Here is a 13,838-nt window from a genome sequence, read left to right as displayed (position 1 = left end):
TCCACTCCAGCGGCCGGTCCACCTGTCCAGTCCGTGCTGTCACACTCCGGTCCGGCAGGCGGCAGTAATGCTCCGTCTGCTCCGATATGTCCGCCGCCAAAACGCTCATTTCACAGAAGTAATATTTTTCTTTTCGGAAGAAGATCCCGACAAAGCGGCCCTGTTTCTTTTCAGCTAAAAAAAAGTCGAAGAATTTGAAAAGCGACGATGTACGCCAGGACAAATACCGGCAGCACACATGGAGACTTTCAAGATAGAAACGGAGTAAACTATGTGACATCGACAGAGTCTTTCGGCCACTGCTCTCAATTGTTCTGGAAAAAGGACCCCAACGACTCCGGAGTAAGAAAGCCAGCTGCTGCCTCCTCCACCGTTAGCTATAGCTAGCCGAGCCGACAGAAAGCTGCAGCGAGCGGCTAACGGAGCGACGTTTTGCTGGCGGAGCACTGAGCGAAGCTTCTGAGTTTACACGTGGCTGTTAGTTGTGGCTCTGTGATGCCGTTTAGCAGCACTGGGTGAGCTAAAGCTGGAAGCTATGTCACAGAGCAGCGTCGTTAGCATCCGGCTAACGTACCAGTCGTCATGCTGAGCGGCTCCTGGCCTAGTTTGACTGTTAGCTGCCGAGCTAAGTGGCTAATATTATTTTCTCCAGCATACTGTTTCTTTTACATCTCCAACTTGGGTTTGGTGGATTTCTTTTTCTAAAAGCACGTCGGCGCTGTGCTGTTAAAAGACGCCAAAGGTTTACCAGTTAAGAAAATAATGCTAATGCAGCCAAGCATCACCGAGCTAAAGCTAACTTAAGACAACACTGGCTGCTTCAGTCAAGCCGAGCTCCGGTTAGCTAACAGCACAGCCTGTGCAAAACAAGGCAGCGCCGAGCAGCAGTGTGCGTCTCTCACACAGGAATAAAACCGAGCTTTGAATATTCCCGCTGTACCATCGCCTTGTAGTCGAGGTTTATTAGAGCAGTGGAAGTGCAAGTGTGTGCATGAGGCCTGTAATATTGTTAGCGAGCAGCGCAAAGTAAACACGGCAAGGCAGCCCCGCAGGAAACGGGAGCGGAAGACGCCCCGCGGAGGACTTTGAAAGACCCCTTTGTGGTGCCAGACTGTGTGGTTCATTCATGGTGGCTCTGAGCCGTCAGATTATCTGCACAGCGCGCACACACCCACATATTAATTTATATGTTTATTTTTTCCCCCCACATTTTAAATGTGGGCGGCATCACAGGCTGCCTCTCAGGTCCCCATCCTCTGCTGTCACACACGTGCAAGTTAAATCAATATTTAGTTCCTGTGTCTGCAGGGATGTGCGTTAATTCCTTTAAGATGTTTCCTCAAACACCCAAAAGCTTATTTTATTCTCAGAAATCTGTTATCATTTTGGGCAATGGAAATCACTCACTTGCTCTTGTGATTTCTTCCTCCCAAAGCTGAATGTGTTCACACCCTGCAGCTTATAAATCAGTATTTAACTTAATTAATTGCAATTATAGTTTAATGTGACCCAAGTTGATTCTCACAGTAACAGCTAGCTAACATATGGGGAATCTGTAGCACCTTCAGTGTTGATATGTGAAAGAAAAAATATCATAAACTAGTGGCATGCAAATAGAGGTCAGTTGTTTTGCATTTTAATTTATCTTATTTTATTTTTTCTTAACCACTATATCCGTTAGGGTCTAAAAGGTTGAGTACCGTACATTCTCCAAATTAATTTTTTAGGTGTTTTAGTGCTCTGATATGTGAAGTACCCTGACTGGGAGCTCAACAGATTGCAACTGAGGAAACAGACGTTTTGGAGGGAAACTAAAATCTGATGCTCTTGCATAAAATTAGCAAACTATGATGATTTTTTAATTTTTATTGTTGTACAGTTGTGGTATTGCAGCATGCTTAGTGTCAATTTTTAATTAATTACTAGTGTATTCCTGAGTTTTTATTGCTTCCGGAGAGGCTGCATTGCTGTATTTGCAGTGTTCTGTATGTATGTAGTGCATCAGTTTTGCTCAATGTGTTGCAACAGTCATGAAGATGCTTTCTTATTGTTGCTGTTGGCCGCTTTGATTTGTTTTCTTCGGCTGCCCTGAGCACTTTATCCAAAGGAGTGTGTTTGCAAAAGGTACAGTGAAATATGTTGTTGTACCTCTAAACGCTGGAGACTGAGCTGTCGGGGCAGCGCAGGAAGAGGTGTGTTTGTACCTTTGACTGAGGGCGATGTTGGGTGGCGTCGTGTTTGTGGTCATGTTGTTGTGTAAGACTTCAGGCTCGGGTTTGGTTATTTTCAGATGGTAATGACTTGCACCAGTTGTCTGTGTGTTCGTGTGCAGCAGATGGTGCAGGTGGTCCGACCAGTAAACGGACAAAAAGACAGAATATGGTGCATTCGCTTCGTCAGTACTGGATTGAATAAATCTGAAATTTTGGGTCTTAGTTCATGTTCAGATGTCACAGTGTCATTTGGGTTCAGTCACCCAGGACTTAATGATATGGGTCGCGTTTGGATCTCGGTTTTAGGGATGCAGAACTGTGATGTGGGCACAGTTGCCGCCGTGGTTTTCAGCTGCTTTCCTCCAAACATGTGCACTTAGATTGTTGTCTCCTGGCTTACTTTTATAAGTGTGGCACAGTCCTCTGTTGACCAGAAGAGCCACATTTAATGCTTTAGTTGTAATCAGGCGTAGCAACGCAAAACTTGACAGAAGTTAATTTCTGGAGCACGATGACATGTTTGGTACTTTCAGCCACATATGAACTAAGTTGCGTTTTCGCTCACGTCGCATTTAGCAAAATTATTTGTCGAGAATTTCTGTAAGCTCCACCATGTTTTCATCACTTCTCTGTTAGAAGCATCCCACAAAACAAGAACGGTTGTGTTAAGTGACATTATACAGAGTAGAATTTTTTGATTGTAGGATAATATTCAATATTATTGGCATATAAAAGTGATGTGTTTTTGCATATGTACACGTATCACTGACTTGTTGATGTGTCCCTGTTGTGGTACTCAGCTTTAATTCTCTCCTCTCCTCTGTCACAGCCAAGTTCAACCATCAGCTGGTGCGATCAGCTCCCTTCGTCCTCGGCAGCCCTCTCTAGCTCCAGTCTCTCCTCAGCGTCACTCTCTAGCTCCAGTCTCTCCATGGAATCTCGAGCGCCGGCACCAGCGCCGCCGCCAGCGACGACAGCAACGGACGACATGGAGTCAGACGAGAGGCCGTACGTCTGCGACCTGTGCAGCTGCGCCTACAAGCACGCCAGCTCCCTGCTGAACCACAAACTCACCCACAAGACTGGAGACTTCAGGTAGGGATTCAAGACTCATTTGATCAGTGACTTGTTGAAGTCTTTTCCCGCCTCTAACCTCTGCACCGTTTTCACCTCCAAAACTCAGGTGTGACTTTTGCAGCAAGCCCTACACCAACTACATGTCCTTGCGCAATCACATGAGAATTCACGGTCAGAAGCGCTACATGTGCGACCTGTGCGGGAAGGCCTTCCGCCTTGCTCGATATCTCCGTAACCACCAGAGGATCCACGATGACGGGCCCAACCGTTTCGACTGTCCCTCCTGCTGCAAGAGCTACAGGACCATGCTGGAGCTGGCACAGCACCGCTGCACTGCTGCTGCATCCAACCAGGTAGGTTTGTTTGCGACGGCGCTGTGAGAGCAGTGGGTCAACTGGAGGCGGTGTGGTGTGGGCTTCGTTAGCGTTACCAGTGTAACAGTTCTGTGACAATAATTTTGCAGCAGCACGAGTCCTTGCATGTTATGTATTTGAAGGAACATGATATTAAGATTTAGGAGAGCTTAGGTGTGTTTTGTTTCGATATATAAATGCTTCCTGGAGATCACACACCCCTGATGACAAACACAAAGGCTTCATGATTTCCTGGAACAGCAGGATGCTTCAGTTGTTTGTTAGGGGCTACTTTAAGTGACGGATTAATCCACAATAATAAAATACAAAACCATGATAAGTTAAATGCTGCTCACTTATTTCTCTGTCATTTATAAATATACCACCGCATTTTATGAGACAGGTCAGTAACTTGTTGGAAATCACGTACAAATCCAGTTGTCATGAAGCTTCTCTAGAAAAATCTTCAGCCTTTCATTCTTTGTCTCGTAAATGATTTGAACTTTAACGCATTAAATTTCAGAGATTAATTCTTCAAATAAGTACATTGATTGTCAATCCTCTGAGAAACAAATTAGGAATATCACTTTCCCCCCCACTTATTTTAATGTTTTCTACTCTGTGACCTGCAGTGCCAGTATTATGTTTTTAGTTTGAAGGCTCAGTTGAAGTTGGTTAAAATGCCTCCAAAACTGTGTTTCTGCCAAAAATCACACGGCTTTAACCGCCATCAATTATCCACAGCTTTCCTGTAACCGTTTAGTGAATAAAAGCTATTCATTTAGATCATACAGTGACAGATGTTTGTTGGTAAACCCTCTGCGTAAATGCACATTCCTTACTCGGACACACCAAGAGTCTAGCTGCCTTCGCTTTCCTGCACTTGGAGGTGGGTCGTTGTGTTCTAGTCTGCAGGAGGCAGAGGGCTTGTGCTGTGCAGTGACTTCTGCAGAGGCAGCAGCAGAAGTTTAAACTTTAATGTTTAGGTTAATATTAGACTCCTCTGCTCCTGCAGCAGACTGCTCACCTCGTCTGCTTTCTTTCTTTTTTTTTTTTTTGGCTCCACACCAGTGCATGTCAGAATCTGTGCAGGGTCAGACAAACCAAAGACAAATCACAAACTGTATGACACACTTGCAGGACATCAGAAGACTACTTGCATTTTCCATGGATTTCAGAATTCTTGTTTTTTCTTCCAAAGTGTGCCCTGATGTTTTAGCTACTCTCTTGGTTGTTTCTAGCACATTTGACTGGAAAGCTCCATTTAAATCTGTGTGGCAACTTCTACAAGTCTGCCAGATAAATGCACAGCAAATTCCCGTTGATTCACAAGCCATATTTGGCCCAAAAGAAAAAACAAGCAAATGACTCGACGTTGACATTGCAAATCTGCAGATGAGGCTTCGGGGTAAACCAGTTGTTGGAATTCTACACTTTGAAATTGCCACTATTAATCCCACTAATTTAACACTGTAATGGAAAGTGTGAGTGTCTTTGTGGAAAACTGACAGCGTGGCGTCAACTAACACCTTAGCCATGAGTCTTTGCTGTGAGAGGTGGTGGGATTCCAGCTGTGCATTTACTAACTGTGTGAAATCATTATCAAACAATGAGATGAGAAAACAATCACTTCTGAACAGACGACCCCCTCTCTCTTCTCCATTAATTACTGCTCACCATACCTTTCAGTTAGTAAACCACAAGACCCTTTTTAACGCTATTTCTCGGTCCCATCTGTATAAACTAAAAAGCTATGGTCAGAGAGCAAGAGCCCACAAGCCCACTGTTCTCATCATCTAGATTAACAACACTGACTGACTGAAGTCCTAAAAGGGCAACTTAGTGCTCTGCTTTTAAAAAAGTTGGAGGACTTACAAGGGTCACATTAAAGCAGCAGAGGTAGAGATGTGCTGACTTTTAGGGCCAAAGATGAACCAGTTGCAAGCTACTCCCATCTTGGACTTTTCCTAATGCATTTAGCACCTTTGATAAAAACACTCCTTTTCCTCGAAAGCAGAATTTTTACTCCTTTCCGTTTGTTGGATCATGTCTGAAAAAGCCCTCCCCTCACACAATGCCAGTGTCAGGTGGGGAGAGGCTTTGTTTGACCGTTTTTATAACCTTTTGAAGCCATTGATCTGATGTTCACACACACACTTTACGCCATATTTGGCCAGAGAGAGAGAGAGGGGTCAAGAATTGTAGTTCTCTCTCCAGCTCTCTTATTTGGGGCACTTTTCACGTGAAAAAACAACACAACGAGGGCCTTCTGATGTGGAGTCAGTCTAAGTGACACTTGTAGTGAAAAGAGGTTGATATGTGAAACCGGTGGGCTGTAGAGGAAGAGTTTGTCTCTTTAAAAATAAAAAACAATTTGGGGTTACATTATTTGCTTTTCTGTGATTAAACAGTAGGACCTCCTGCAGGGGAAACACTAGCATGTGTGGATGTTGATGCATGATTGACAAGGATAATTTGTATTACTGGCTTTGATGAATTGTGTGTGTGTGTAACATAAAGCAGCATGTTTTCCTTGACCCTCTGTCCTCTCTCCAGCTCCAGTTTTTTTTTTTTTACAAGCATCCTGCTTTTGGAGAACTTTTTGCCAGCACTCCTGTAGTGAAAGCGTGCTGTGGAGTTAGGGTTAGACCAGGGTTAGGCTAAGTGTAGGGAAAGGGTCAGGGCTCAGAGGTCAGGGAGTGAATACAATTGAGCAGATTTTCCCTCGCAAGTGTAGTAATCCAAACTTATATGTGTGTGTTTGTGTGTGTGTGTGTCTGTGTGCGCGTGGGGTTGGTTCATGAGAACCGGTTCAACTGCCCGTCCTGCTTTAAGAGCTACCGAACCATGCTGGACCTGGCCCAGCACCGCTGCAGCGCCGCGGCCAAAAACCAGGTTGGTGTGAGCGTGAGTGAGCATGTGGGTGTTGTGTTGGAGGCAGACCGAGGTGCAGGCGTGAGGAAGGGCCGACCTACACAGGCATTTTAGACGTGATGGTCAGAATCGACACACCGTTATGTGGTGAACTGCTGATGTAGCCGACACTTCCTTTACAATGTGGCTTTTTAAACACAACATCATTTGGATATATTGTGCAGCAGCAGACTGTTTACCTCTAAGCCGTCGTCTGTTTCAGCTTGATTTTACACTTAAAGCTGATGCTGACCATTACATCTAAAATCTCACGCACGAGTCAGAATCACCAGATTTCTACTTCCTTACAACTTGGGTCTTATTTGGCTGTGAGTTTTGAGGCTGGAATGCCAGCTGGGCCAAGTGGACAACTACCTTAAATCCCCAGACATACCTAACACCATCACCAACGTTCCTAATCGTGGGCTAAACTCTCGTGTAGTTAATTATTTAGTTAATTTTGTGCTCACATTTCTATCAAACTAGCTACTCATGACTCAGTTGTGGAGGTCCTGACCAGCAGGCACAGTTAACATTGTGTCCACATGTCATGAATGGGTTTCTATGTTATCAGAACATGCACATTCAAGGACAGGTTTACTTTTTTTTTCATGCCGGTCTTCAAACAATACTGATATGCCCATGTGCAGCTGGAATAAAAGTCAGCTTCCACACTAATCGCATAGACTTCATCGCCGGAAAAGCACAACTAACACTAATAACAATAATGACTGATTTGGTTCCGTCGCGTGTCAGTAAGACGTGACGGTGGGCCGACTTGTGCCGTCGCAGGAACACTTGGAACAATCCAATCTCAGTAGATTGCAGCTATTAATGTTATTGATTACACCTCCGCTCTCCCTGCCGTGATGTGTCAAAGGGGTTGTTGTTTTTCCCGTCCGTACCGGCCGCGAACAGACGCGCTCGCAACGCAGTTCCAAAGTGACACATTATGTTGATCAGCTGAAGTTAATCTGAGCAATCTGAGACAAATTGTTAAGTTTTTACGGTTAAAGCTCGTCTTTAAATGTTGCCCAATGTGTGTTTTTGAGTCCTCAATGCAGCGAAAATGGTAAATTATTAATGCTTGTTTTGACTTGCGGGGCTCTTTATAATAGATTTTTTTTTTTGTCAGCTTAATTATAGTGTCTCTACAAAGCAGGCAATCCTGTCTAACAAACAAACCTGATGGGGATGATGGCTCAAACCACAACGATAAGACCTCGGTTGTAAAACAAACATAGAAAACAAACTAACATTCCTGCAGGGTTTCCTGTTAGAGGTACGATGAGGAAAACTTGAGGCTAAGAGGTCTTTATCCTCTGTGGAGGGAAAACATCAGGGAGAGGTTTAAATTAATGTCAGCACAAGTCCTGAAGTCGTCAGGGTTGGAGAACAGGTTGATGAGATAAGCATCTTCTGTAGTTGTCACGGTTTCACACCATAAACAAGATTGGAGTCTGCAAAGTTCTAAGCTGTAGGTTTGGTAGAAGTCTTTGTTGTCCGTGTGAGTGTTTACGTGTGTGTGTTTGTACAACTTGACCACTCCATCCCCTCATATTAATAGGTGTAAAGACAGACAGGACAGTGAAAGGAAATGAGTGTGTGAGACAGAACTAAAATACATAAACTCTGAACAGCACAAGAACCTTGAAGAAGCTGATTGGAGAAAAAAAAAAAACTAAGCAGCATCATCACATTCATCCGTCACCTCTCCTCAAATATGTTTTATCTCACTTTTGTCACAAATGCTGCATAACTGGCATTTTTTTTTTTAATGTGCACAACAACAGAATCTGTTTATTAAAACCCTTTTCCCTCCTGTCTTTCTCTTGTCCATCCCTCCCTCCGTGCAGTCTGGCGGCCGTCGTTCCAGTTACGCCTCAAATGCTCGGCGCCAGCAACAACAGCAACAGCAGCAGCAGCAGCAACAACAGCAGCAAAACAGCGCTAACTCCATGATGCAACCGCAGCATGGAGGACACGGCCAGCAGGAATCTCTGCCCTCCCACTGCGTCTCACCAATGTCCCAGGGAGGGCAGGCCAGCCAGTCTGTGCCTGACCCCCACCAGGTAGGCAGGAGAAGATCAGGTTCCAGGGCGAGGACGGACACAGTGGAATATCACTGGTTTATTGTTTGGTTGTTGGGATGTGTGTTGAGGTGTCTTGTGTGTCCCAGCAGGGCCGTCCCAGCTCAGTGTCCTCTCAGAGCAGCCAGCAGAGCATGAGGAGCTCATCCTCCAACAAACACGTCTCCTCCTCCAGCGCCACCCCATCCTCCTCCTACTCCCTGCTCCAGCCCCTGGTGCCTGAGGTAAAGGAGATGAGCTCGGGATACACTAGACTGAGCGCCAACCCCATGGTAGGAGAGAGCACCGCCACACACCCGCCGTTCGCTATCTGCTGGCTAGCCTCCTTCTCCCTGTCTGCCTACTAACATCAGCAGAGAGGGACTAATGCTTTAACTGCTCTGTGTTCACCAGGAGTCTCTTCTCACAGCCCTGCTCTTTCTGCCTTTTGGCTATGAATGTGGAAAAAACACAACTGTTTTCAGCTGTGGTTTGAAAAAGGTTTAGTCTTCACAAATTAAAAAAAAAACAAGCAGGTTTGTTAAATGCTGCTAGCTGTAGAGACGCCTGGTGAACATGGTCTTAGCTTAGTTCTGAAACCTTTTGGGTTTTAGTCTGCTGTTTTCATGTCAAATACTGTTCTAGCACTGGTGAGAACAAACCTTTATGGAAATAGAAAGTTAATTTTGCCGTTGTTTGATAAAGATAGCAAGTGGTTCTTTTTTTTGCAAATAAGACTACAAGAGTGTTGAACGGACGATCTTATGTTCACTTGACTACATGTTCCAGCATCGTAGTGCAGCTACTACGATCCTGGAAAATGTAGTCGAACTATGCAAGCAGCTGCATCAGGATATCACAGCTCAACAACCAGCATGGAAAAGAAGGAACACGACAAACTAGTCTACAGTGTGTTTCTCAATAGTTCTGGTGCTGGAAGTTGATTTAGTTCCATTTTCAGACATCATATGAACCTGGGCAGATGAGCGCTGGTTAACTCTGAGTATGTTTTCATTTTAGTAAAAATTAACCTGGTCCAAATGATTTAATATACTTCAAATACTAGCTTTTCGTGTTTATTTATAATTATTTTATGCTAATAAGTGTAGCAGGTAGCGTGACTGATTTAGTTCATCTGGAGATAACATGCAGATTTCTTTTCTTTTCCCTGCAGCCGATCTATTGTTTGAAGAATAAGTATGATTTCAGCAGCAGCACTGGCTCAAACACTGGAATTTAACGCTGTGTGGTCATTAGTATCTGAATAGTAGTGATTCCGCCCCTGGTAATGACACTCGGTGCTTTCAGTAGGAAAGATTTTTAGCGGTAATAGTCTCAGGAGTTTTCCCCAACAGTGCTCACAGTGGCCTGGAAAGAAAACCAACAGACTAAAATTCAGCTGAGGGGCTGATTCTTTCTCGTGGGCTGTGAACTGTGGGTCATCTCTGGCGGTAGGAGGCTCTCTAACACTACTAACTTGGGGCTGTGCTGCTAACTCAGTCTGCCTTTCCTTCTTTTACACTGATCATTCACTCAGCTTGTGTTGCGCATCTCGATGTAATCAGGGCCGCACATGAATCCTATTTCATCATATATTGCAGCATTTTATTGTTTGTCATTTACAATGCTTTCTTTGGCATTCATATTCACGCAGACGCATCAAGTGCATTGATTTGAGTTCCTTAAATCGTCGTGTTAGATTGTGCAGGTCCTGAAAGGGTTCAAACACATGTCTGACACCATCTTCATCTTTGTCTATGCAGGATGCAGTAGATGTAGGTCAGCTGTTTGAAATACAAGAGCCTAATCGCAAGTTCCTGTAGTTACACATATAAAAGGCAGGAAGATGTTTAGGAATGTATACAGCTCCCATCTTCAACAAAGTTATGGAGTGCCACACAAATCACACGAAGGATTTAACCAGCAAAAAGCATTTAATATACATAAGAATAAAATATAATAACCGCAATACCAAGGATCAAAAACCACAAGAGCAAAGTAAAATAACAAAGATATTATACATAAAAAATTAAGCCATAGGGATGTACTTGTTATTGTTTGTTCTAAATCTGAGTAATTCAACTGAAACCCAAAGACCTCACTTTAATGCCCAGTCTCCATTTTCCTACAGTAGTAAACAAACCCTGACATACACTTGCAAAGTCCATGTGAATCATGGCAGCCTTGAGTTAGCAATGATTCCTAGAATTGTTTTTTAATGATGGATTCATTGAAACGTGTCTTTCTGACAAAAACAATAAAGCATTTTGGACATTACCACTGAGCCAGACTTTGTATTGTTAAAGTTTGAACACTGAGTTTATAATGGAACATGTCAGTATAATTACAGCATCTGGATGATCATTTAAAGCCACTTGAGTGAACCTGCAGAGACGCTGTCAGCACACATGCAGAAATGAGTCCCAGTGAAAACGAGCCAAGATCAGATTACATGTTGTTCAGAAGTTGTTGTGCAGCTGTGCGCTCCATGTTTGTGCCTCCAGATGACACCTTCATTGTTGTTTTTTTTGCATTGTCGCTCTTGGTTTCGTGTTCACAGCTGCCTGTTGTGCTATTCAGGCAGCTGTGTGGCATTTTTTCTTATCTCACCTTCTCCTCATCCATCTGATCTTCACCTGTTCATTGAAGAATGTTATTTTATCTGCCAGGTCACTGTACTTCTATTTTACTCCATTCTTCTCATTCCCCTCCTCCTGTCTCTTCCCAATCAGTTATCTTTATATCTGACTGTACTTTTACTCCACTGGTAACACAATTCTCTCTCTCTGGCTCCTTCCCACTCCTCTCCCCCACCTCCCCCTCCAGCCGAAGCACCAGGACACTTTTTCTCTGGCCGCCCAGCGGCCCCTCACCACCATCAACCCCATCAGCCACTCCCTCCACCCGAACGGAGCACCGACGCTCAAGCCTTCCCCCGTGCCACGCACCATCCAGGCCATGCCCTGGGAGCAGCGCTCCCTCTACAATCAATGAGACTCCTGGGAACCAAGCACCCCTCTTGTTCACATCGCGTCCACCAACACCAACGCCCACACAGCCCTCCACCCCACAACTTCAGATCCAGCATCAAGGATGGAGGACCGCCGGACGCCCCCTCCCCCTCGTATTCCCTCAGCCCTCCTCTGGAACGTTGTTTTAGGGAATGGGGAAGGGCACCATTGAGAACTAGTTGAGATTGATTACTGAGTAGTTAGGTTTAAAACGATGTGTTGCCTTGACCCTCATGTATGATCTATGCCATGTACTGGATATAAGTTAAAATGTCTGTCCCCTAATCTGTCCTCTCACTAAGAATTTATCTCCCCCATCCTCCTCTCCCGTTCTAGTTATGAAAATATCTATCCTTCCCATTATGAATAGTGTCTCTCCCCACCCCCACCCCTTTTCCACATGTTAAATGAAAGGCTATTTTTATCAAGAGTGTTCCAAACCCTGAACGACAAGGGATTCCTGGGCGCCAAGTTGTCAAAGTAAATGTGACAAAATTCTCCCGTTGGTCTAAAATGTCTTTGAACATAATACCCTTTTTTTTTTTTTTTTTGTCAAATGAGGCTCTTATGGAAAAGGTAAGTAGAAGGGGGGAAACTTGAATTATTTTTTTTATTGTTATTATTATTTTATTTCCCCCCACAATTCCCTTTGACGTTCTCCAGAATGAACATTGTGAATATTGTGCGTTAGGAGGTGTCACGAAAGCCGATTCCGTTCTCCGAGCGGCCACACCTCTCATCTCCGAGCACCAACAGCAAGGACCACGACAGAAAGAACTCGGCTCAGCCTTGTTCCGCAAAAAACAAACATTTCATCACGTACACACCAGTTTGGCTTCTGTGTGCCGTGTAGACTGAAGCCTGACCTCCTCATCTCTCAGACTGCAACCACCCAACAAAGGACAGTTTGGTGCGGTTACCTGTTTTTTAACACACAACTGAAAGCTCACTTTTTTCTGAATTTGCATCTGACTGGTGGTTTGTGGTTATTGTAGTTTTAATAATATGTTGGCTGGGAATCAAATCTAGAAGATAACAGTAAACGTCTCCATCCCTTTTGTTCCGAACTGACTGTTACAATGTTTGTTCCTTTCACTTTAAAGCACTTTAAGACAAGTGCTGTACAATTATTACTGTCTCTGCCGCCCACCACCCGCCCTCAACTTAAAGCTGTGTCGGCTGTAAAGATGTAACATGGCCTTACATCACCTCCTCATCCCGACTCACTCACACCATCACCAGTGACTTAGCAGCTGCACTGGACCTGGTTCGAGCCCCCCCACCCCACAAACAGGGCTGCATCTCTAAGCTGCAGTGGCCAAAATACAGTATGTCTTCAGCTCTGGACCCAACCCAGCCCCCCACTTTGGCTCCGACACACCCTCCAGTGTTGCTTTTCCTGTAGAAAAAAAAGAAGAAAAGAAAAAAAGATTTTTACAAAAACAAAAACCTGCCTGCGTCTCACTGCTCCCAGGATGGATTTAGTTAACACCTAGGTTTCTGTAAGCAGCCAATCACGGCTGGCCAAGTAAAAGAGAATTATGTGAAACGGTCAATTTGATGAATAACAGTTAATTCATGGATCCAGTATGTAGTTCTGTTAGGTTATCTCGCTAACATGGTGTTCATTGAAATACCCACAATTCTACTGACATTGTATTTTCTCTTTTTAAAGTTGTTTCTATTTTTATTCATGACATGTTTTCATTGTTGCTTTCTCTCTCCTTGTAAAGTGTCTTTGAGTATTTAGAAAAGTGCTATACAAATAAAATGTTTTATTATTATCACCATCAGTGCTGCTTTTCTGAAGACGCGATGTCTAGTACCGCTTATACGCTAAATTTCTTGTTAAAAATGTCATCCAGTATTTGATTTTATTTATTTTTTGGACAACTTAATTATTTGGTGATTTGATTTGGAAATAGAAAATAGCTGTTTAAGCTTAACTTGCTGAAAATATGAACAAATTAAGTTGCACGACACCAGTGCAAATATCACCTGTTGATGCAGACTCTGCTGCAGGCAAAAGCTCCAGAACAAGCGAGCAAGTAAGTGGACAATGAGTGAAAGCTGAGATGCTGCTTATTTTCCAATCTAACCCTCATCTCTTTCTATTTATGTTCACAAAGTGAGGAGTGAAAACGTCCACCAGAGGGCAACATATACTCACGATTTATGTCGCTTTAAATCTTTGAATTTAAT

The 13,838-nt window shown here is 43.9% G+C and overlaps 1 protein-coding gene across 3 annotated transcripts; it reads left to right on the top strand.

Annotated features, from left to right (window-relative positions):
* Positions 1 to 129: 129 nt before the first annotated feature.
* On the top strand, positions 130 to 13,052 carry LOC103360074 (zinc finger protein 646-like). 3 transcript variants are annotated; one of them, XM_008285727.1, is made up of 7 exons: positions 130 to 342; positions 3,043 to 3,308; positions 3,397 to 3,643; positions 6,449 to 6,538; positions 8,413 to 8,628; positions 8,739 to 8,918; positions 11,452 to 13,052. In XM_008285727.1, exons 1-7 carry the CDS (start codon positions 208 to 210, stop codon positions 11,617 to 11,619), a joined length of 1,302 nt encoding a protein of 433 aa, XP_008283949.1. In that variant the 5' UTR covers positions 130 to 207; the 3' UTR covers positions 11,620 to 13,052. The 3 variants fall into 3 exon arrangements, with proteins under 3 accessions (XP_008283949.1, XP_008283948.1, XP_008283950.1); XM_008285726.1 differs by having other exon boundaries at positions 8,736 to 8,918; XM_008285728.1 differs by lacking the exon at positions 6,449 to 6,538 and having other exon boundaries at positions 8,736 to 8,918.
* Positions 13,053 to 13,838: the final 786 nt, after the last annotated feature.

The sequence above is a fragment of the Stegastes partitus genome, unplaced genomic scaffold (genome assembly GCF_000690725.1).
Source record: "Stegastes partitus isolate 25-593 unplaced genomic scaffold, Stegastes_partitus-1.0.2 Scaffold414, whole genome shotgun sequence".
Taxonomy (NCBI): Eukaryota; Metazoa; Chordata; class Actinopteri; family Pomacentridae; genus Stegastes; species Stegastes partitus.
The sequence above is the reverse complement of the archived record's forward strand: the minus strand, read 5'-3'. Positions and strand labels throughout refer to the sequence as shown.